The following is a 24676-nucleotide window of genomic DNA, read 5'->3' as shown; positions in this document are numbered from 1 at the left end:
TTTTTATTATATAAGTAAATGGGCAAGTAGCTGATGCATAAGAAGTGTCACCCAGCCTTCAGTAAAGTTTTTTGTTCTTGTTGTCAGATATAACCTACTGTCTAATGCAGTGCTCTGTTATTCATTCTAACAGCAAACTGTTCGACCACATGCTTCAATGGAGGGACCTGTTTCTACCCTGGAAAGTGTATCTGCCCTCCAGGACTAGAGGGAGAACAGTGTGAAATAAGTGAGTGTTGACCTTCGGCTTTTTTTTTTGTTTTGGGGGGACTTTAGAAGCTCCATCGAACCCCTTCATTTTATCGATGAGGAATCTCAAACCCAGAGACAATGCATAGCTGTCTAAGGTCTCAGGCCAGTGATTTCTTTTCACTAGATTCAGCCACCATCCGTTTTGGCTAAGGATGGGGCAAAGAGTGACGTAGCTCAGATGACTCGGAGCAAACGCTCTCTGACTCAGTTGTGTCTGGGTTTGGGTTATTCACCATGTTGTGCTGTTTCTTATCAGTGATTTTTGTCCCCTTCTGATTGTGCAGAGCTCACAGTTTCAGCCTAGAAATGTTGACCAGAGCTTTAGGACAACTGGAATTTGTTTACTTTCCTGGAGGCATAGTTTTTTTCCTCTGGCACTCATTGCCGCATTTCCTAACCAGACTGAGCCTAGTAATCCATTTAAGAGGAAAGGATAGACTCAAGCAAAAGGAGAAAAAAAAAGGTGCAGAGTAACTGGGAAAAAAAAAACCCCACCTAATAGCACACACAACAGCATGAATGAATTGCACAGATGTTATGCTAAGTAAAAGGCACTAGACACGAGGAAGTGCATACTCTGTGATTCCATTTTTATGAAGTTCGAGAACAGGCAAAATCATGGGTGATCATAGAAACCAGAATAGTGATTAGGGGCGCAAAGGGACTTTATGGGGTGCGAAAAATGCTCTATATCTTGATTGAGGAAGTGTCTTATGAGTGTTTGTGTAAAAAAAAAAATAGTTGAGCTGTAAACTTAAAATCAGTGCACATTATGCCTTCACTAAATGTTTGTCATGATTTGATACAAAAAAGTAAAAATTTAGGGTAGAATGTGGTAGATAATCATTGTTTGCGGAATCAGGATATCAAACTCCTTGTCCTGGCCCTGTCACCTTCCAGCCATGTCACTGAAGCTCTTTGTTAGCAATGAGTCAGAAATGAGCCAACCCCATCCTAGATTGCTCTGCAACCCAGAAGACAGATAATATCAAAGCCCTGCTCAGGAAGGAGCAGAAGGAATGTGAGTGAGCACGCCTGCGACGTCCCTACCTTTCTGGAAGTTCTGGAATGTGGCATTTTCACTCCCAGCTGTAATGTGTCCATAAAACACCGCTGTGTTGTTTGGTCTAGCCATAGTTTCTGAAGTTGTCGTGGGTTCAAAATTAAATAATACTGACTTCCCATTTTAACTTTCAACCTCTAATTTATTTGTGGGTTTTTGTACTTTAATGAGTAGTAGATGAAGTGATGATTTTTTATGGAGTTCAGATGAAAAACCTCTGAAGTTTCCATGGAACATGTAGCTAATTGTCAGGATGTGGTTTCTGTTCTTATTAATTACCGTGCCCTGATAAAGATACCTCTGCGCTGACTCCCCTCGATTTTCTCCCCGTACTTACTCTCCGACTTCGCGTACTTGGCTCATGTTTATGAATCTTTGTTCATGGGTTCGTTTCTCTCCATGTAGGTGTGCCCTTTCATGCCCTTAGGTTTATGACCTTTCCATTGGCAGAGACAGTGTTTTTTAGTCCTGTTTTTTCTTCCCCCCTAGCTACACCACAAGTGTGGGCCTTTGAAAGCTCCTGATTATCCCTATCATGAGTGATACTCAAATCCTTTTAGGAAATTTTTTGTTTCTATTACAGGAACCATGTTACCAAAAAAAACTTAAATGGGTCTTGGGTTGAAAAGTGCCTCTAGTGTAATAGAGACAAAAAGTTGAACTGTAATTCTTATTTTTAAATTGAGATACAATCCACATACCATAGAAATGCCTATTTTAAAGTGTATAATTCAGTATATTCACAAAGTTGTGCAGCATCTCTTCTGTCTAGTTCCAGAACATGCCATCATCCCCAAAAGAAACCCTGTATGCATCATAGTCACACCTTATTGTCCTCTCCTCAAGACCCAGGAAACCACTAATCTACTTTCTGTCTCTTCTAGGTTTAACTATGCTGGACTTTTCATATAAATAGAGTGATACAATACATGGCCTTTTGGGTCTGACTGCTTTCACTTATCATGTTTTCAAAGTTCACCTATGTTGTAGCATATATCATTATTTCCTTTTAATTGCTAAATAATATTCCACCATGTGGATATACACCAACCACATTTTGTTTATCCATTCAGCAGTTGATGGGCATTTGGGCTGTTCCCATTTTAGGACTATTATGAATAACAGTGCTGCCAAGAACATTCATGTACAAATTTTTGTGTGAACATGTTTTCAGTTCTCTTGGGCACGTACCTAGGAGTGGAATTGCTTGACCATCTGTTGACTCTATGTTTAATTTTTTGAGGAACTGCCAAACTGTTTCCCAAAGTGCCTGTACGTTTTGCATTCCCACCAGCAATGTACAAGGGTTCTACTTTCTCCATATCCTTATCAACGCTTGTTATTGTCAGTTTATTTTAACGAAATATGTATTCTGATGTTATTTATATTTTCATTTCTCCTGGCCTCTATCAGAATTGATATCTTCTTAAACATCAGTCTGACTTGACCATGAGATAAACTTGCAGGTTTACAGATAAGACCATGGTTAGAAGTATCTGGATGTATGTGGTATATGTTTATCTCGTCATTTAAGGCTCATAGATTTTACAAGAATCATTAATGAACCTTCAGTTAAAAAGACCACGTAAATTATTTATACTATAAATGGGTTTTTTAAATAACTTAATGGGCTATTTAATTATTATTATATTATAATAATTAATTTTTATAATAATTATTTTTATTATAAAAGTTACCTGTATAAAGTGTTCTCTATAAAAAATTAGAATATTGGATAAAATAATTAAAACCACTCATAAATCTAAGACCCGGAGATGATGGTTGTTGGCACTTCTTGTAAACCATTTTTGTCTTTTCTCTAAGTGAAGGATGGTCACAAATTTAAGTTACCTCACTATCTGATGGGTGGAGGAAGTTTAATGTCTTTGTTTCATCTACACCTTATGTCATTGTTCTCACTGGACTCATCCACTGGTTACAGTTAAAATGCTAACTGTTTAAAATTAGTCAAATCTGTTTGTCTTCAGGCAGTGCTTAGTCTCTTTTGGTTAAAAATGTGTAATGTATTAAGTTGACTCAATTTTCCACTGTCCAATGGATTGAATTTGGTTGCAGAATATTTTCAGGGAAAGAAAGTCAACATTAAAGAAACAGAATTCTGAATTTTTAAGAATTCTTTAGAATTTTAAAACAATCATCTCTTCATAAGGTTTGATCTAGGAATGGCCTTCTAACAGTCACCTGCAGTCATATCTCTGCTGCGTGATAACCAGGAGAGAACGTCCTCCTTCCTGGCTGCAGTGACCCCAAGAGTCCTCACTTGCCCCTCGCCAAGAAAAGCAAAAGATCATTGGAGTCAATAAAAAGCTCTCCATCGGTCATTCTCCGCATTATCCCTGGATACCAAATTCACCTTTCGTAGAAAATGGAGAAATTTGGGCTCTCCGAGTACTTCACAATAAGTACTCTATCATCTTTTCTGCCATATAGTTATTGCTTACTTGAGAAACCCCAGTGCATTGCAGAGTACTATGATATGATCCAGTTTCGTGCATATAGTGGAGTCAGATATTTCTTTCATACAAATGGAAATTCAGAGTTAGGTATTCCTTTCCTTAAATTAGAGTTGGGATCTTGACCAAATAGTAAATGCTATTCTTTGTATACAAACTTAGCGAAAATGACCCTTTGGGATTTTTTAATGGTCACTGAAAAGGTGGCATTCTATCATTAAGGTTGTTTTAATACCTGTTTCTAGAACATCCTGCATCAGAAAAACCGGATGGTCTAATGGCATTCCAGGTTTTTGAGAGACTCTAACATCTCAATATTATGTCTGTATTATCACCATGAACACTGTATGCCACTTTGGTTGATTTATACTTGTAGGAAGTCATATTGGATAAGTAAAAAGAGACGTAAAGTGTTCTTAGCGAAATGATTTTCCTATGGAATTCACTTCATGTTTGTCAAGCATGGTACCTGCCTGGAAGATGTAATAGTAGTTCATTTCTTTTAAAGCTTCATTTGGCCATAAAAAGAAGAGCTTAGGGAATGAAAGGTGGGTTGTTTTAAGATAAAGATTTCATTTCTCCTTCTGTACCAAGGCCTCTGTAATGAGTGCTCGGCTTAAGTAAAAAAAGAAAGAGAAAGAACAACAACAAAATCCAAGCGCCTCGACTACAACAGTCTAATGGTCGTTTGCCCTTGGGAACGTCATTTTGCCAGTTACAGGATGTAATGTCAGCTCTGGGTGAACAGTCCCTTATCTTTGACTTCTTAAAAAAATTCAGCCTTGGGATGGCAAATTCTAGATTGCAGAAGGAGAATAAACAGCTTCCAGAGTAAGAAAGAAGAAAAATACTATACAATTTTTACATCTAAGGCCCTATTCCAGCTCTAAAATCCTATGATTCAAAGATCTGAGAAAACATTAGCAGTACTCATTTGGCACAGAGCTAAAAGAACGAATGATATATCATTAGGATCTAAGACATTCCAGAAAAATGCACAGATGTGGTATCAGGCACCTTTCACTCCAGCCACCGCTACGACCTGTTTTGCACAGACGTAGCCTAATTGCACTCACACAGCCACAGAATGGAAATGCGAGAAACTTACTCCACGGGGTGAACTGTGATCAGTGGGAGACAAGTGCAGATGATGAATGCTCCCCTCACCCTTCCTTCAGGCAACTGGAAGGTGCAGTCAGTCTACCTGGCTCCTCGAAAGTCACAGCAGGATAGAGCCCAGCTGCCCATCGTGCTGACCAGCCCACAAATATACTTTTGTGTTGGCTTTCCATCTTTTGACGTTTTACTCTTCCCAGCCTCCCACTCCTGTTCCCGAGGGTCACTTCCCCAAATAAACTCTCTGCTTGCAAGCCCTGCCTTCTGGGGAATCCAAGCCTAAGACAGATGTCACCATGCACTCGTAAAGGCTCACTTTCAGAAAAAGTGACATTCAAACATCAGACTTCAGAGAAAAGATCCTTGAGAGGGTCACTGATAGCTTCACTTTTAGTATATCTTAAATTTCAAGTGTTTATGAATCAGTTAAAACATTATTCTGTTTATTAAAAAAAAGTAAAGACACAACCCTGTTCCCTAAACTCAATCATATACCCACTGGCATAACCAATAGATAATGCTTTAAACAGTCAAGTAGGCTGAACAAAACCAGCTCAACAAGGTTAAGATTTAAATTTCACATCAAGGTAGTATGTTTCATTTCTGAAACACTTCTGCAGTTCTTACATTCAGATCTATTTTAAATGTTTGTTAAACTCACTTGTATTCACCTGTTTTTTTTTTTAAAGATCTGTTGTTTAAAAGTTAAAATCTCTATAAAGCCTAAAAATGTTTTAAAATTTGCTGAAAATGCAACAAACTCTCAATTAAAGTTTATTTAAAATTAAGAAAAGTAAACACAGCATTTGAACAACATATTCATTGTAGAAGATATATACCGAAAATCGTAAGTAAAAATACTTAGCCTGGTTGTTCTAAAAATAGAACTCAAACAGTAACAAAGCCAGAGTAGATCTGAAATAAGTGGAAATAACTGCCATTTAAAAGCATTTATCCTCTCAAAGTTTTGCAGTGCCTTTGAAAAATGTAATTACCTCTGACTGAAGCACAGAGTTCCGTGTTTATTTGCATTCTTCTGTATTTCAGGCAAATGCCCACAGCCCTGTCGAAATGGAGGTAAATGCATCGGGAAAAGCAAATGCAAGTGTTCCAAAGGTTACCAAGGAGACCTCTGTTCAAAGCGTAAGTAGCCATACACATAGTCAGCCTGGGTTATGGGGTAATTAAACTAGCAGGAGTCTCTTCTGACCTCGTAACTTCTGCACCTACTGCATGTTGCCTGGACATCTCAATTAACTTTTCTTTACTGACATATGTCTCCTCGAGGTAGATCAAAGACGTATGAAATCCATGCATGTAAAAAACAAACTCAGCCACGTTCACACACACACAACCAAACTTTTTAACTCTTAGGAGTTTTCTTAAGGAAGATAAATTTCTATTACCCAGCTGTTTTGAAGTCCTCCAGAGTGTCATTCGTGAATGAGAAGCACCAAGTCTAGTTGAAGATCACTCTCAGAACTTTTTCAAAAAGTCCAGAACTGACTTATAGCTGGAGATTGACTTAGAAAAAAAAAAAAATTAGGGGATGAAGCCAAAACCAACACATTCTGAAGAACTGCAGGAAAAGCAGCTGTGTAGTTCTGTTGACAAAGGAAAGCGCAGGAAACGTTCTTTTTATCTCCTTTGACTCTAGCTGTCTGCGAGCCTGGCTGTGGGACCCATGGAACCTGCCATGAACCCAACAAATGCCAGTGTCAAGAAGGCTGGCATGGAAGACACTGCAATAAAAGTGAGTGTGAGCCTCTCTCACGTCTGCTTCCTGGCTCCGAAGGCGAAAAGACAAGCCATAACTCAGCCCTGCTTTCCACTTCATAAAAGCCACCTCTCCTTCACTGCCTCTTCTCCCCCTGTGCTTCCCCCTGCTGCCCGCTGGCACTCTCTCTAAACTTTTGAGCCTAAGCTTTAGAGCATAAAGATGAAACCATCCCTGTAAAATATCACCACAATATTTTCCAGGTTAAGTTAGTACTACTGGTTGACTTGGTAATATCATATATTAATTATGAAATAAGTGAAAGTAAGATTTTAAATCAAATGTGGAGTCAGTATCTATGCATTTCTGATTTTATTGTTCAGGATTGATCAACTAGTGTATCATACATGAGGAGATTTGCCCTGTAAAATCTTTAAATTATGCGGGTTATGGTGTGCTTCAAATGGGTTCTCTGGAGGGAGCGAAAGGTCCATGAGGCATGTTTTCATGGACGTGTGTCTTTTCAAGCTGACTGACTACCAAAAATGAACTAGCTCTATGGATGATAAACCACTGGCCTGTTTGATACACAGAATGAAAGTTGCTAAAGTCAGTCATTCTGTTTGGAATGATATCTTCTCTGCGCTAAGCATGAATCCAGGCACTGGGGACAGACCAGTGAACCAGGATCCCTCCCTGGTGGAGCTCAGGCTTAAGAGGGAGGGACAGTTGATCAGCAGGCAGAGAAAATAATGCCATTTCAGCACATCCTGCAGCTAGAACTCAGTCTCCTAAGTATGGGCCCACTGGCCACCTTCCTCTGAGGAAAGGAAGGCTTCATTCAGTCATACAACCCCCTCCATTAGCAGAAGTCCAGTTGCGTCTATCATATTGTCTCCAAAACAATGGACTTAAGTTGAACAAATCATTTTCACATCGGATGTTTTTCTACATCAGTGGTCTCCAAAGGGTGATGCAGGTAGCCAGTGAGTGTGGAGTGAACAGTTGGGGTACTAAGGGGAAATATTAGTTTGAAAACATTTTTTATATTTTATTTCCTCATATCACTTTTATGTATAAACATCTGTGCAATGTATATAGATATATTTATTCAACCTCTCATTTCTCATTTTTGTGCATATGTTCTAACATTCACATTATATTATTCTGATGTGTATATATACCATTTATACGTGGGCATACATGTGTATTTGTTTGTTTATTTTAAGGTGAATTGGTGTCCGGTCTAGGTTATACTAAGCCATTGATTTGAGTCTTTTTCGCCCCCTGAATTATCTGGGTGGTAGACTGAGTTGGCTTCAGGTGGGTGTAGCTTAACCGGAAGTGGAGCCCCTCTGGAAAAGAGCTCCTTTACCCAAGTGGCAATGATTGCATGGTACCCCTGTTAGGACATACTTGGTGGGGGGAACCTTCTTTGGAGTAAAAGACCGGTAGAAAATCAGTCATTTCTGGGGCCATTTTGGCAAAGAGTTAAACCAAACCCTTTATGCCACCTTTAACTCAGGATTCAAACTGTGAGGTTTGTCCCCAAATCAAAGTAAGTTCCCAGAAATCCTTGGGCCTAGGCCACATGTCTCAAGACTCAGTTACACAGGTCTTCTGGGACTCACACTGGGGGCCTGGCGACCACCAGGAGAGTACAAGCAGCACTGTTTCCGCTGACGCACCCAGTCACTCTTCCAGGAAGAAGGCACGTTAGGGGCCCTCGTGCATGTAGTGCAGCTGAGCAACTCTGACAGGTCTGCCAGTCCCCAAATAGCACCCCTACCTGTAAACCTTGCTGCTGAAAGCTTTCATCATCTTGGCCTCCTTCAGGTCCAGGCACTGCACGTCAAGAAGATGCCTTGGTGCTCGATTAAAATGCACACGTGTTTTCTGGGAGAGGCCACCCAGCCATTCTGTGCATTGGCTAAGAGAATCAGGCTGAAAGGATGAGGTTTATTTTGACTGCAGGGAGGTGACCGGGAAGCTCTGAGGCACAGAGTTCTCTTAAGAACAGACTCCCAGTGGGGGTGACACGCTGGGAGGTCCTGGGCACCCAGACATCCTAGTGGGGAGGAGGATACTGGAGACAGACTTCCCGGCTTAGGCTCCCGGTCACCAGGGCGGTTTGGGCTTCGTGGGTGGCAGGGCGAGCAGCAGGGTAGGGAGGGTAGGGAGTTACTCCAGCGCATTGTTGGCTCATTGTCTTGGCCATTCCATGAGCTACTAGCCTACAAACTGACAATTCAAAGCAAAACATTCAGGAACAAAGTATTCTCAGTGGTCATTTCATGGCATGCTTGCCTTTAAAAACCGCAAGGAATCAATGAAATGCAAAATTTGACTCTAAGGCACAGGAAGATGGAGGCAGCTTTTTAAAGTGTAATTGCTGTCCTGGATCAGTTATAGGAAATCAGTAGAAATGAGTCAGTGCCCCAAGCATTTCCAGAAGTTCACAAGTAATCAGAGAGGAAGTCTCAAGTTGTGGAACTCAGTGTTACATTCCATTTACAATGAGCTGGAAATACTAATGGTAGAGTCTCACCTTGACTGAAACTCACAAATCCCCATTGAGAAGGAGTCTGTTCAAATATAACCCTTCTCTACCGTGTACACGCGAAGTACTTAATTCTTATAAAATTCCTATTTTGTGTAAGTGTAATAGCCCTACCTAGTCATGTAGTCTGTATGATGAGTGGGAGTTGTTACATGGAAGTTGATCAATGTATTGGAGGCTGGTTTTGCAAGACAGTGAAAGGATCAGTGACCAAATCTTCTGCAGAAGCAGCCCTGCTATCGGGACCTCAGTGCTAGGTCCTCACCTGCTCTTGGGTGGAGAAGGTCCTTCCATTCAATCACATTCATCCAAACTTTGCATCAAACTTTGCATGACCAAAACATATAGTGAATCAGAGACTCCGTGGAAGCCAGATTTGATGGAGTTAGTAAAATGAGTTTCTTTTAACAGAGATCTTGAACCTGTAACATCTCTTCATTCAGGTAGCTTTTTGTGGCCACTGTGGTCTCTCACTCTGGGTTGAAAAGGGAAAACAGGTTTCATTTGAATGGTTAATAATGAATCTGAAGAGCCTGTTTTTGTAGTTTCTTTTCTTTTAAGCTGTGAATAATTTTGCAGGGTACGGAGCCAGCCTCATGCATGCCCTGAGGCCAGCAGGCGCCCGGCTTCAGCAGCACACGCCTTCACTTAAAAAGGCCGAGGAGCCGCGGGACCCACCTGAATCCAATTACATCTGGTGAACTCCGACATCTGAAATGTTTTAAGTTACACCAAGTTCATAGCCTTTGTTAACCTTTCATGTGTTGAATGTTCAAATAATGTTCATTACAGTTAAGAATACTGGCCTGAATTTTATTAGCTTCATTATAAATCACTGAGCTGATATTTACTCTTCCTTTTAAGTTTTCTAAGTACGTCTGTAGCCTGATGGTATAGATTTTCTTGTTTCAGTGCTTTGGGACTAATTTTGTCAGTTGATCAGGTTAAATTTTTGTCTTTTCTGTGTGTCGTTGGCAGATGATTTCCAAAAGTACACTGCATTCATGGTGTCGAGGGGCTGGGCAACATTAGGGAGGATAAATGGAACAAAAATGCATAAAGCACAAGGGTTTGGATGAAGCAGTTAAAAGTGCTGAAGTTACAGCGTTTCAAATTGTACCGTCATGTATTTAGACATCTGTCACATTTTAAAAATTCTCCTTATTTTTAAACTCACAATATATTTTGACCTTACCATGATTCCAGAGAATTCAGTATTAAAAAAAAAAAAAAAGAAAAATAACACTGTGGTAGTGGCATTTAACAATATAATATATTGTAAACACAATAAAGTACGGAATATAATGTATGAACTTTTGGCATTGGCTTGAAGCAATATAATATATTGTAAACAAAACACAGCTCTTACATAAACATTTTATATGGTTTGTATGTATAAAATACAGGTGCTGCTTTAGTTTTCTGAGTGTTGTATGGAGTGCTCTGTGTGTGTGCTATCTTATGGAAATAAAATTGGTTGCAATTGAGTGGAAGGTAAAACTTTGCAATATCATAAAAAAGAGAAGATGTTCTATTATCTGACTCTGTCCCAGCTCTCCAGCCTCATCCCTCCTTCCCAGTTCTGTTTCAACTCCAGCCATGTCACAGCACACTCCGTTGTCATAGCCTGCAACACTACATGCAACAATTTATATTGGCTCCCAATTGGTTGTCATTTCTCTCAAGAAGTCTTCTCTAACTAGACTGTGTTAAATATCCCATTAGTGAAGACTTTCTAAAGGTGCAAAAATGTTGCAAATAAAAGTGCTACCAATTGGTAATGTAAATTGGGGCAGTTTCTATGGACAATAGTATGGAGGTTCCTTTAAAAACTAAAAATAGAGTTGCCATACGATCCAGCAGTCCCACTGAGAAATCCCACCAGAGAAAGCTCTAATTCGAAAAGATACATGCACCCCAGTGTTCACAGAAGCACTATTTACAAAAGCCAAGACATGGAAGCAACTTAAATGTCCACCAACAGATGAATGGATAAAGAGGATGTGTGTATACATACATACACACACATTGGAATATTACTCAGCCATAAAAAAGAATGCCATTTGCAGCACCATGGGTGGACCTAGAGATTATCATACTAAGTGAAGTAAGTCAGAAAAAGAAAGACAAATATATGGTTTCACTTATATGTGGAATCTAAAATATAGTACAAATGGAACTCAGAAAGACAAATATCATATGATATCACTTACATGTGGAATCTTAAGAAAAAAACACAAGTGAACTTATTTACAAAACAGACTTACAGACATAGAAAACAAATTTATAGTTACCAAAGGGGTAAAGTTGGGGGAGGGATAAATTAGGAGTTTGGGATTAGCAGATACGAACTACTGTATACAAAATAGATAAACAACTAAGTTCTACTGTATAGCACAGGAACTATATTCAATAGCTTGTAATAACCTATAATAAAAAAGAATATATATAACTAAATCGCTATGCTGTACACCAGAAACTACCACAACATTGTAAATCAACTATACTTCAATAAGAAAATATGATACGAATGAGCTTACTTACAAAACAAAAAAGACAGTCATAAAAAAACAAAGTTACGGTTATCAAAAGGGAAAGGGGGTTGGAGGAGGGATAAATTAAAAGTTTGGGATTAGCAGATACAAACTACTATATATAAAATAGATAAACAACAAGGTCCTAATGTATAGCACAGGGAACTATATTCAATATCCTGTAATAAACCATAACAGAAAAGAATGTATGTATGCATAACTGAATCACTATGCCGTACACCAGAAACTAGCACAACACTGTAAATCAACTATACTTCAATTAAAAAAAAAAAGTGCTACCATTTGTTAAGAATCTATTGGTCCCCAAGAACATTGTATGTGTTATCTCACAATCCTATAGGGTGGGTATCATTACTCCCTTTTACAGTTAAGAAAACTGAGGCATGGAGATGGGAAGCACTTTACCCAAGATCACACATTATAGGGGCCGGTTTGAATCCATGTCGTCTGCCTCTGAAGGGTTAACACTATGCTGTTCTTTCTGCTTTCTTTTTCTGGGCAAATACAGCAGAACACAAAACTCTACAAATCCTAGGTAGCAACTTTCCAATGTATTTTTTATCCTCCTCATTCTCCCAAGGGAATGTGGACCTTATTTCATAGATTGTCTAAAGTCCACAAGTTTTCTTACGCTGGGCAGTTGCATAATCAGTTGTGTGATGTAGGGAAGTGCCGTGTTATGGGAAGACACCAAGCGAGAGGCTGGAAGCAGAGCGAACACATCTGGTCGCGATGCCAGACCACAGCAGTCTTTCTCCTCTAACGAACCAGAGCCCAGAGTGTCCGCCTGGGCTCACAGTGGCTTGGCAAAGCAGGCCAGGAGCAAACCCTGGGAATCCGAATATGAGAACCAACTTGTTTATTACAGACTCTTAAATAAAGATCCAGATGCATGATAATGAAGACCTAAGAGGTGGCAGAAAGTTAAGTTTGGGGATTGGGATAAAAATAATAATAGTTGACACTTACGTAGTGCTTAGACTACTCTAAACATTCACTTGTATTAACTTACAATGAATAAGAGAATAGCAGGGAAGTTAGACGGAAGCATGGTGACAAACTTCAATTGTCTAAGCTGGTCATCTCCGAGCCATTTTGATTGCACATTCCATTTCGATTGGACACATAGTCCTATAGATGACTATTATTTATTTACACAAATAACTGTACCACTATGTACATTATCAAAGCCAGAAATGTTAAAAGGAAGAAGTAAATATATATGTAGCGGCTCTAATATTTGCTTCACTTACCCCAAAAGATAGCTTACGTACACCTGGAGTACACACACACCCCCACAGGAGACTTCTGGTAACAGGGAGTCAGAACAGGATCTGAAATGGCTTTAGCGTCAGAGAGGAGAGTTCGGACTCAAGAGAAATTTCAAACCTAAGCAGGAGACTAGATGACCAATTGAATGTAGAAGTTAAGGAAAGAGAGGCATCTGGACAGTGTGTTAAGGAGCAAAGAGGAACAAGTGTGAGCAGGGTGAGGGTTTCCAGAGATGCTGGGTTTGGCCTTGAAGATGTTGAGATTAATGTGCCTTTGGGACATCTTAGTGGAAATGCCTGCTAAGACATTTGGAAATATAGTTACAAGCATAGGCTGATAATTTATTGATTATCAGTCATATAATAAATGAATAATACTAATTACATATTGAATTAGTTTTCATAAAAATATACATAATAGCTTTGTCTGATGAGGTGCAGTATGATTCACTTGTGTTTTATTGTGTGTTTAGATTCTACATACAGTTAACAGCCTTTGCTGCGCACCTGTCTGTATACTTACTTATGTAACAGTAGGCCTGGACTGTCTGGCAGATTGATGGAGCCCTTCCTCCCTCCTTCCCCCACTGTACGTATAATGAATCTTCATCCGAATTATACCCTTTGGTCTCTTTGTCAGCTCATGTAGGATCACAACAATGGAGGCCAGCTCTTGAAACAACAGCCAGTAATAGGGGCTATGAAATAATTGTTATTCTTACAAAGTTACCATAGAAGAGGAGGGAGAGGAAGAAAAAGAGGAGGAGGAAGAGGAAGAAGAGAGGATGTTTATATAAAATATCTCTGTAAACAATCATTTAAGCGTTGAAGCAGGAAGGAGTGAAAGCAGTCTGAGAAGAAGTATATACCATTTGGCAAGATAAAATAAGTAGGAGAAATGAGGCAAAAGGAAATAAAATGGGTCCAGGAGTGAGCCCAGGCATACAGGGACTCCTGACACTTGTGAAAGGTGGACCACACCCTTAGCCCTAAGCCCTGCTCCAGCATCTCAGAGAGAGAACCATGGCTGGTGATAAGTCCCAAACACCATAAACCCAAAACCTAACTAGTTGTTGCTCAGGAGAAGTTAAACTATACAAGGAATTTATATTAGGGCTGAATCAAGACATGTAGGTCTGTGGGAAAGCTACTTTTTGGCGTCCCTTCAAGGTGATGGTCTTTAAAATATCTCTTCTACATTTATTCACAGAGCAACTGCATGAATAAAAGCTTTTTTAAAAAAGGGTTGCTGACAGGGTTCAGCTTCTCATCCAGTATCCCAGGCAATTTATTCTGACTCTAGAATTCATTCTGTGCCCCACCCAGCAAACAAAAGCTCTCCAATTAAATCCAGCCAAGCTACTTAGAGGGCAGTTTACTAAGCACACTGTTTCTTGATCACGTTCCTGGCAATTCTTAACACCTTTGCGAGTGGCTTCTCAACGTATTTCCTTCAACCATATACAGCATTCCTCCTGAAAGGAGTTTTGGTAACTAGATTTTTCTCTCATCTCATTCCGTGTCCGGAGAGCCTAATAACGCAACCTGAGCTTGCTAATGCTGGACACAGCCCCAGAGGAGCCAGCCCTGACACCAGCTCTTACCGAGAGCAGAGAGCAATACGTCCTGGGGGTTCTGGCGAAGAGGTCAGAGCGTCATGTAACACACAGCACCCTCAGCCGTACAGACAGAGGAAAAACAGACTGGACCGTTTCTTTCCATATTCCTCAAGAAAGCACAAATCATCATCACATGAAAGTACAGTTTAACGAAAGCTTTTCTACCAAAGCAGGAGAGGGCAAGGGGCTATTGTGAGGTGAGCAATGTTTAAACTGGGTAAACGAGAAGCATGGCCATTTCAGAAGAATTTCCTGAGGCAATAAAAAGGAGAGAAAGGAAAGGGAAGAAAACAAATGAGTATCCAAAGACAGAAGTTTCATCATCATCATTTTATAGGCAGTTGATGCAAGCGGTGCAGATATAAAAGTTTAATAAGCATATGAAATGTCCTCCATGTGGCTCAGCATACAAAAAATGGAAACCATATACAGGAAACTGACATCATAAAACACAGTATTCAGGTGTTCAGAAAGATTTTTTTTTTAATTCTAATGTAAACTCCAAATGTAGCTAGATTCTGCACCTGTTTACTGGTTTATTATCAATAAGAATATAAAAATTACAAATGAGAAATCATTTTTATTAAGCCTTGGCATTTCAGGAGAGTTCCTTGGTAACATACTTCCCTTCCTCATCATCTCTGGCTTGCACAGTGGTTGAAATTACCTAGCATGTCTCAAATATCCAAACCAAGAAGAGCTTCTCTGAGATGACAAATGATCCATAAAGCCCACAGGAGGATCACTGAGAACTGACTCACTGCAGGGTGAACACTCAGCTCCCTGCTCCAGTGGGCCTGACGCTGGGCAGTCCAGCCTTGAGCATCATCCTGAGGCTGGATCTGAGGCCAAGGGTAGAAGAGAACAAGACGAGAGCAGAGAGCCTTGAAGAGCTGTAACCCAAGGGAAGGACCAGCTATGTAATTTGAGGAGCCCAGAGCAAAGTGAAAATGTGGGGCCTCTTATTCAAAAAGTATTAAGAATATCAAGTGACCACAGGGCATTGAACCAAGCCTGGGGTCCTTCTTAGTGTGCGCCCCCTGCAACTGCACCAGTCATACATCCAGGAAGCTGGCCCTGTCCAGGAGCAAGGTCTTGAGTCCATGGACAAGGAGGTTTAGGTAAAATGCAGACCATCAGCCTCTCCTAAGACACTGGCCAATGGAGCTCTTCCTTCACCTTTCCTTCTCTCGATGCCAAAACCCAAGCCTTGAGAATAGAGAACTCAGTAGCCACCAAATCAAAGTCAGCGACCATTGAATGAATTTCTCCTGTATCAATATTGCAAACACAGTAACAGGAAAGAAAGTAGAGGGCAAATTAAGGGGACAAATATTTATTGCTTTATGTTTTCAATCCAGTCAAGTTCTTTGAATCTTATTCCCTTCTTGAGAAAGAATTTATAGCTTTAAGTTTAAAGCTCACGAGGGAGAGAGATATTTTAGAATTCTGTAAACAATCCATTTTAACCAAAAAGCTAATCTTGGGTTTTTCCAACTTATAACTGCTGTTCTTTATTAGAAGACAGAAAGGCAGAAACCTGGCTGGAGTTGGGATCTTAAGCCTTGTGATAGAAATTAAGTTCATCTCCACCCATGGAAGGTTGATTCAGTGAGCAGCCTTATGACACTCTTCAGAAACTCCAAAGACAAATGTCCCTAAAAAGTCCAAATTAGTCTTGCCTCACTTAAAGGAAACACCCAAAACTAAAAAGCAAATTTGTGCTTTTTTTCCCACTACTTGTGAAGATCAATATTTACTCAGAGTTTGCATTTGAGCCTGAAACAGAACACACTTTGGGAAGAAGTAAAGGCTGCCTCTACAGAAGCGAGCCAGCCACAGGCACCTAGTCCACGGGGCACCTTGGTGAATGCTGAATCCTTGGCTTGTGTCACAAGAGCTAAACCCTAAGTACCCTAGTGGGGTTTTAAAGCTGCTTTGCTTTTCAGTCATTTGGATCTTCTGCCCTGGCTTGTTTATTTGGATTACGTACTACCTTGTGTCTAAACCAAAACCAGACTGAGAAGGCAGCTTCAGAAGTAATGAGGCGAGGTAAGCCTGAAGGCTGCAGCCATCCCGGCTCCACATGTAAGCCACCCTTGAAATGCGGATGTGAACACAGGTTATTCCATGACAACTTGTCTCGATGTAAGAAGCTAAAAACGTACTAAAGGAAATTACTCTAACAGTTGTGCCTTCGGAAGAAAAAAAAAATGACCTTTGAAACAGACCATCAGGTTAAAATTTAAGCAAGTTGCAGCTTCCTTGGTTTTGCCGAGTGTCCGTGCTTTTATGTGCCTGCCGACCTGGGATGGGCATTCCACGAGGGCGTCACTGAGAGTCCTGGCAGAACGCGGGAAAGAGGAGAACCAACAGCGTGGCTTTCTGGTAATGACACAGAAGTAGCATTCCAAAGTTTTTAGGGGCCCTTCTGCGGAGGTTTTGGTTCACAGCATCTCCGTGAGGGGGTTTATTGACTCAAAAGAGAAACCGAGGCTAGAGTCTGCTGAAGATCACAAACAAGTTAGAAGCAATAATAATAATCTTAGTTGTGGGGATTCTAAAATCGTGCCCTGGAGATCACCAGTTGCTCAAGATGTTAATGAGAGTTATATGAAAGCTGGATTCTTGGATCTCAAAGAAGTCTAAGGGGTGGAGAGTCATACTAAATTAGAGAGGGGTGTTTACAGCCTCACTGCTTAGAGCTTGTAATACTGAGCCTCGTCTATTTCCAAGAGGGGACTAATATGCAGCATTCTCCAAACTTATTTGATCACAGAGATTATTTTTCCCTAAAGTGTTTCCCAGGATAAAATTCCACAGAGCACACTGTGGGGAGCACAGCCCTAGAACAGACTGAAGTCTCTGAAGGCAGGTCGTTACTACAACCTTTTTTTCTTCAGATTTTTTAATGTTCTCTATTTGAAGGCAAATCAAAGAAAACGAAAACTTGTAGCTTATAACAAAAGAACTTCCAGTTTAAATTGTAAATTAGTTGGTTTTAGGTAATTTGCTTATTTTCTCCCTATGTATTCCAAGAATAAATTGATCTGTTATTTTTTGGCTTTACTCATTTTAAAGGAGTATTAGAAAATGCTTTACTCTAAGTACTTTTAAACTTTACATGTAAGCTTACAATTCACGGAATTAGTTTCATCAGCAAAAGGATAAATAGATCCTTATTATGAATTAATTTTCTAGGTAGGTAAGTAATATCCAGCATTTAGGGAGCCCATGTGAATTACCTAGCTAAAGCACTTCTGTAAGTCGGCTGCCTCTGGACTAGCAGTTCTTGACCTCCACATTGCTTCTTAAACATTACTCAACTTTAAGTCAGAGGTGGAGGTGGTGGGCGGAGGACAAAAGATCACCATCTCAAGACTAGTAGGGGAACATAATGTACAATGAAGAACAGCAGACTAGGAATGAAGATCTCTAACTCTGCCACTCTCCAGCTGGTTGTTCTTACCCAAGATCCCCAATATGGTGCATCATAGGCTCCATGCTGCCCTACCCATCCCCCACTCTGGGCCCTTTCTTTATTCCTAACACTTGGCTCTCGAGTCCAAAGTGGTCTGAATGCATCAAGGACTCCAATCAAGAGATGGAGAATCACATCAACAAGAGAAAGGACAAAAACCACACGATCATCTCAATAGATGCAGAAAAAGCATTTGATAAAATTCAACACCCATTTATGATAAAAACTCTCACCAAAGTGGGTATAGAGGGAACATATCTCAACAGAATAAAAGCTCTATATGACAAACCTACAGCCAGCACAGTACTCAATGGTGAAAAACTCAAAAGCTTCCCACTAAAATCTGGGACAAGAGATGGAGAAGCTAACATCTCCTTCATTTTGCTACCAATTCAGTGCTGCTTTGGGGGGCCCAAGTCCCTAAATTTGAGTCTTTTCTAAGAGCAATTAATCATTGGTGGGGAAAAGTCAGGATCCTAGGTTAGCACCAGGGGCTTTCCCAGGATAATAAGGAAAAATATCTAATTTCAGTCTTTGTAGTTCTTTATATACATTAATTCAAATGAGCTAGACTCAGCTTATACCCAGTCATGAGTGTCAATTGTTGAGATTTTAAGAAATTTATGAGCCAGTTGTTAAACTCAGCCATTATTAAAAACTAAATTACCTAAATACAATAAACAAATTATTTTTTAAAATAGGGTTAACAAATACTTAAAACGAATGTCTTCCTCATTATTTTGCTGCATTTTACTATTATCTACATTTTGAGGTTAAGTACCTGCCGGATCTGCATCAGAGGACACCGTGCACCGTGCATGCCACTGTGCATCTCTTTCAAATTCTACACTCAGTGATGCTACTTTGAAAGCTTAAAATTGTCCACGAAGGGAGTATTTACACCACAGACACTGACAAATGCTACAAATCAAGAGAGCTTTTGTTAAACTCTTACTGTTTAATCCTCACACAAACCTTATGAATTATGTACAATCATTATTCCAATTATACAGATGAGGAACCCGATGCACAAAACGGTTAAGGAACGCACCTAGAAACACACAGCCAGCGAGTGGCAGGGCCAGTATTTGAACACAGACAGTCTGGTTCCAGAATCCTGCACTCCTGCTGGTTACAGGCGGTGACATTGATTTTGACACAACAGAAAGTAAAGTACATCAAGCAATGGCAGATGTGTAATTTCATTCCAGATGGAAAGAAAAACAGGTCTACAATATAGGAAGGGCGGTCAAAGCTACTAAGACATCAGTGGTTGAAAATGAATGACTGAATGAGTAAATGAATGCATTTCATTCATAATAAAGGCTTACCCAAAGGAACTGGAAAATTCTTTGTCTCCTAGATCTGTAACTGCGCAGGCCCCTCCCCCACATCCTCTGCTTTAGCTCCTCTCTGAAGCACACAGATAATAGTATCTCATGCATATTTCCTGAGTTCTTCAGATGCTAAAATCACCAGCAAATGGAAGAAATGAACTACCTGCCGGCCATCAGCACACAGCCCCCAGGCCTACTGGAGCCTAAGGACTGATAATGTTAACCTCTGTGACCTCACCATCGACCAGCCAGTCAGAGAATTCTGCATGACCTGATCACATACCCTGGGACTCAGCTTCCTCACTTTGCCTTTAAAAATGCTTGGCATTTAAAAATGAACCCTTCGAGGAGTTCAGTGTTTTTGGTCCCAAACCACCCATTCTCCCTGCTCAGCCCTGCAATAAATCTTTCTCTGCTCCAGATTCTGACATTCCGGTTTATTGGGCCTCGCTGTGCCTCGGGCTCACAAAATGGTGTTCAGTAACAGATCCAGGACTGTGTTTATGCCCTACAGAGATGCTGTTTCAGCTTTTACTCTTGCTCCATTCAGCTACCATTTTTAGCAATTGTATTAGTTTCCTGTGGCTTCCGTAACAAATTACCAAAAACTTGGTGGCTTGAAACCACAGAAATTTATTCTCACAGTTTTGGAGGCCAAAAGTCCAAAATCAGCTTCAGAGCTGAAATTAGTTGTCATCAGGACCTTACTCCTTCTGGAAGATCTGGGGGAGAATCTGTTCTTTGCCTCGTCCAGCTTCTTGTATTCCTGGGCTTGTGGGCCATTCTCTCTCTGCTCTCTGTGCACATGGCCTTCTCCTCTGTGTGTCTGTGTGCAGTCCCCCCTGTGACTATCCTCTTAAAATAACACTTGTGATGGCATTTAGGACACACCCAGATATTCCAGGATGAGCCCCTCCTTTCAAGACCCTTCACTTCATTGCATCTTTCACTGTATAAGGTAATAGTCACAGGTTCCAGGAGTTATCATGTGGCTGTATCTTTGGAGCCACCATTCAGCCCAGTACAGCAATCACCATCAACAACCACAGACCTACTCTATGCTGAGAGTTAAGGTTACACAGCGCTACAGGCAGGACTGCTGTCCCCGAGAAGCCCATTGCCTATAAAAGAAGACAGAACTCAAACGAAGTCAATCACAGGGAACATAAAATGGTGCAACTGATGTGAAAACAGTTTGGCAGTTTCTTAAAAAATTAGATACAGGCTTATCATATGATGCAGCAATTCTAGTCTTCTGTGTATACCCAAGAGAAATGGAAGTATCTGTTCACAGAAAGACTTGCACATGAATGCTCACAGCAGCCTCATTCATAATAGCCCCAACGTGGAAAAGCCCAAACGTCCATCAGCTGGTGAGCGATAAACACAACGCGGTATACCCAAACAACAGGACACTGCTCAGCAATAAAAAGGAATAAAAAATTGATACATGCCACAACATGGCCGGACTTTGTGCTAAGTGAAAAAAGCCAAACAGTAAGACCACACTTTGCATGATTCCGTTTATATGAAATGTCCAGAAAAGGCAAACCTATAAGAGACAGAAAGCAGATTAGTGGTTGATCTGGGACTGGAGGGTGGGAAGTACTGGTTGACTGCCAACGGATAGGAAGGATCTTACTAGGGTAATAGAACTATTGCAACAGCGGATTTTGGTGATGGTTGCAAAATTCAGTAAACTTACCCCCCAAAAAATCATTGGATTTGACACTTAAAATGGTAACTTTCATCATATGCAAATTATGTCTCAAAAAAAATTTTTAAGTGAATCTAGCACAAGGCTACATAGGCTAAGGGTAAAGTGAGTGATGGCAAGGTTGAAAAAAGGGTATGAGTGTGGAGCGTGTGCATGTGCCGTGTGATCTTGGCAGGTAGCTGAGGAGCACAGCTGGGGAGAGGACCTGCCCAGAGGTGCAATGGCAATGAGACCTCCAACAGACTTTAGAAATTGGATATCGACAGTCAAATTGCAGTCTAACAGGATTACAGGTTAGTCTCGGGTCTCAAGTCACATGTTACAAAGATGTGGAGGCCATCATTTGGAAGAAACAGTTTGTAATATACACTCTGATAATAATCTCTCTAGGGTCCCAAAATATGATGGCAACTACTTCATAAAGTTGATGAGTGGATAACATAATGGGGAGGGATGGGCACACACGAAGTAGTACCCAATCAGTGATTGTGGTAATGGTGGTTATCACTTTAAATATAAATAAAAAGAAGAGGAAAGGTTAATAGCCAATAATCATTTGAAAGATTTAAACCAAAATGAGATACCATTTTTCAGCCACTTCAGCACAGGTACCAAGCGTTAGAAAAATTGTGAAGCACTGGGAAAGCCCATCCACTGCCAGTGGGAATGAAAATTGATACAACCAAGGTGGAAAGGAGTTTCACATGATCTCGAAAAGTTGAACATATGCATCTTCTATGACATAGCAGCTCCCCCTCTAGCTGCACACTCTAGAGAGATTTTCCACATAGTGCCTCAGCAATCATGAGCAAGAATGTTTGTAGCAGTATTGTTTATCATACCAAGGAGTTAGAAACAACCCAATGGCCCATGGACAGGATGCTGGATGAATAAAGGTGGTACACACACAAGAGAATAGGCTACAGCAGGGAAAACAAATGAACCGCCACTGTAGAAGTCAAACACTGGTGAATTTTAGAAATACAACCTTGAAGTGCAGAAGACTACATGCATGCAGTGTGACAAAACTAAACAATATGCCACTGGGGACACATTAAAAAGCAATGGTTTCTTTATGATGATGCTGAGAAATGGGACTGGGAGGCAGACACTGGAATTTCAAAAGAATTGATGGTGTCCAATTTCTTAAGCTGGGTGGTAGGTTCAAGAGTATTTATTTTATTTCTCTAAATATATTCTCTAGTGTGCACAAATTATTCCTAATAAAAAGGAAAATAAATCCTAATATTCACTACAAAAAAATTAGTAGGGAATGTGATCAGGTGATCCCCAAAGAAAAGCTCTCAGTAACTAATAAGCTGAGTTTTAAATCTTCAAATTTACTAGGAAACAATAGCTATAAAATTTTTTAAAGTAAAATTTTGAAATGAGTAGTGTTTTTCATTACTTAGATTGACAAAGATATTTTTAAAATAATAATTATGTGTTAATGTGATGAGATGGACACAGTTTACAGGGCTGCTGCTAAAAACATAAATCAGAACAGCTTATTCTAAAAAGCTATTTGATGATATACTTCAGGAAGCCTTAAAATTTGTTCCTTTGACTCAGTAATTCCATGGAATCTCAGAAAATCACAGGAGATTCAAAGATTTAGACTCTATACAACATTGTTCACAAAGAGCCAAAATGCAAAAACATTTATCCATTCATGCAACAAATATTTATTGAGCACCTATTCTGTACCAAGTAGTTTTGGGGGCACTTGCAATACACTGGGGAACAAAACTGACAAAACTCTGTACCCCCATGGAATTTACAGTGGGAGGAAGATACTAAATGATACACTTAGTAAATAAAGTATAACAGTACATACGAAAATAACAGATGTTTTTTTTTGAAAAAAGACAAAGCAGAGCAAGATAAGGGCAATCAGGAGTAGACGGAAGCAAGATAGAGAGGAACAGTTTGCTTCTCAAGAAGATGACACTTGAGCAAAGATTCCAAGGAGGCGAGAAATCTGGGTAGTGGGGTCCTTGGGCATTCCAGGCAGAGGGAATGGCTGGTGCAAAGGCCCAGGGGCACAAACCTCTCTGGCAATTAGGAAAATAGCAGGGAATGCAGTGTGTCTGGAGTAGCTGGGAAGGGAGTAGCTGGGCAGGAAGAGGAGTAGGAGATGAAGCCAGCAAGGTAAGGGTTGGGGGGGAAATCATGAAGGGCCTCAAAGGCCATCATAAGGAGGTAAGCTTCCACTCTTAGCAAAATGGGGAGACCTTGCAATATCTGGAGCAAAAAGCTATGATGTGACTTATATTTTTAAAAGTTCAAACAGTAGAGAAATTACTAAATGAATTACAATAAATCTTTGCTTGTTCAGAGTAGGAGCTCAGAAAAGATTTAGAGAACAAATGTGTATAATGAAATATTACACAACCATTAACAGTTATAACTGCAATGAATATTCAGGGACATGGAAAAATTCTTCTCATGCATATTAATGAAAAAATACGGTTAAAAATTATATGTAAGTTATGGCCCAATTTTGAAAAGATAGGTCAGTATGTAGATGATAGATAATAAAAAGAGAAATTGATTTTTAAAAAAACTATTGGGAGGAACCATCAAATACAAAGTGGTTTTAAGTAAGTGGTGCAATTATGGATGTTTTTAAAGTATTTGTTTTATTTTTGTGTATTTCTGGATTTTTGATAATAATAATGGGGTGTTATTTTTGTAATCATAAAAACATATATTTTTGAAAACCTACCATAACTACATGGCATTCTTTGTAACTTCTACGGTGCATGTCAGGAAATACATCCATCGATCAAAATTATTAGATTAATAACTAATCTGATATTTATTGGCTGAATTTAGCAGCAGGCAGCCTGCAGTTCATCAGGGAGGCTGTCACCAGTAGTTCAATAAATCCATTGGCATCACTACAGAAGAATTCTAAAGGGATCATGGAAACAATTTGGCTGGTAGAAAACAAATGATTAAAAAGTCATTACATTATCTACACAGGCAGGAGAAGAATTGCCTAATTTAACCACGAAAGTCACTACAAAAGACCAAAATAATTACAGTGTAAATGGATACCCCAAATAAGGAAATCATTTGATTTTAATGATACCTTAAGAGAAAATTATGGGTGAGGGGTGAGTGTGCCAGAACTGCGTAAAACAGCTCATAAGCACCTTCACTGGATTCAAATAACTGCTCATGTGGATCTGAGGCACCCGGTCCCCCTCCTGGAAGCTCCTTCTTGTTTATTTCATTTTGGTGTCTGGGTCTGATGTCTTCAAATGCCTGAGACTCACGGAAGGCACACTGGACAGCAGATGAGACGCATCTCCTCTTAAGTTTGTTCCTACAAGGCTCAGTTGGTAGCAGGATTTCAGCCTCTGTAGCCAAGAACATGTTGAACCACCAGGAACATGTGGTAATGTGGTCGATGAGGCATATGGATTGATGAACCAAAAAAGAGTCCTTAAGAGAACCAAAAGTGGGATCCCCATGAAACCTTCGAAAAGCTCCCAGAAACCTGCTT

General features: G+C 40.0%; 1 protein-coding gene and 1 long non-coding RNA gene across 2 annotated transcripts in view; one reads left to right on the top strand and one right to left on the bottom strand.

Moving 5' to 3' along the window:
* The window catches only part of WIF1 (WNT inhibitory factor 1), a 65677-nt gene extending 55008 nt beyond the window's left edge, over positions 1-10669 (top strand). Inside the window, exons 7-10 of the mRNA XM_006192361.3 lie at positions 134-229; positions 5953-6048; positions 6563-6658; positions 9762-10669. Coding sequence (XP_006192423.1) covers positions 134-229; positions 5953-6048; positions 6563-6658; positions 9762-9883 — 410 coding nt within the window. The 3' untranslated portion in view covers positions 9884-10669. The remainder of the gene's footprint in view (positions 1-133; positions 230-5952; positions 6049-6562; positions 6659-9761) is intronic.
* LOC116667660 overlaps positions 1-24676 on the bottom strand; it is a 150408-nt gene that overhangs the window by 14106 nt on the left and 111626 nt on the right. The gene's annotated exons all lie outside the window — the stretch shown is intronic.

Source organism: Camelus ferus, chromosome 12 (genome assembly GCF_009834535.1).
Source record: "Camelus ferus isolate YT-003-E chromosome 12, BCGSAC_Cfer_1.0, whole genome shotgun sequence".
Classification (NCBI taxonomy): domain Eukaryota; kingdom Metazoa; phylum Chordata; class Mammalia; order Artiodactyla; family Camelidae; genus Camelus; species Camelus ferus.
The sequence above is the reverse complement of the archived record's forward strand: the minus strand, read 5'-3'. Positions and strand labels throughout refer to the sequence as shown.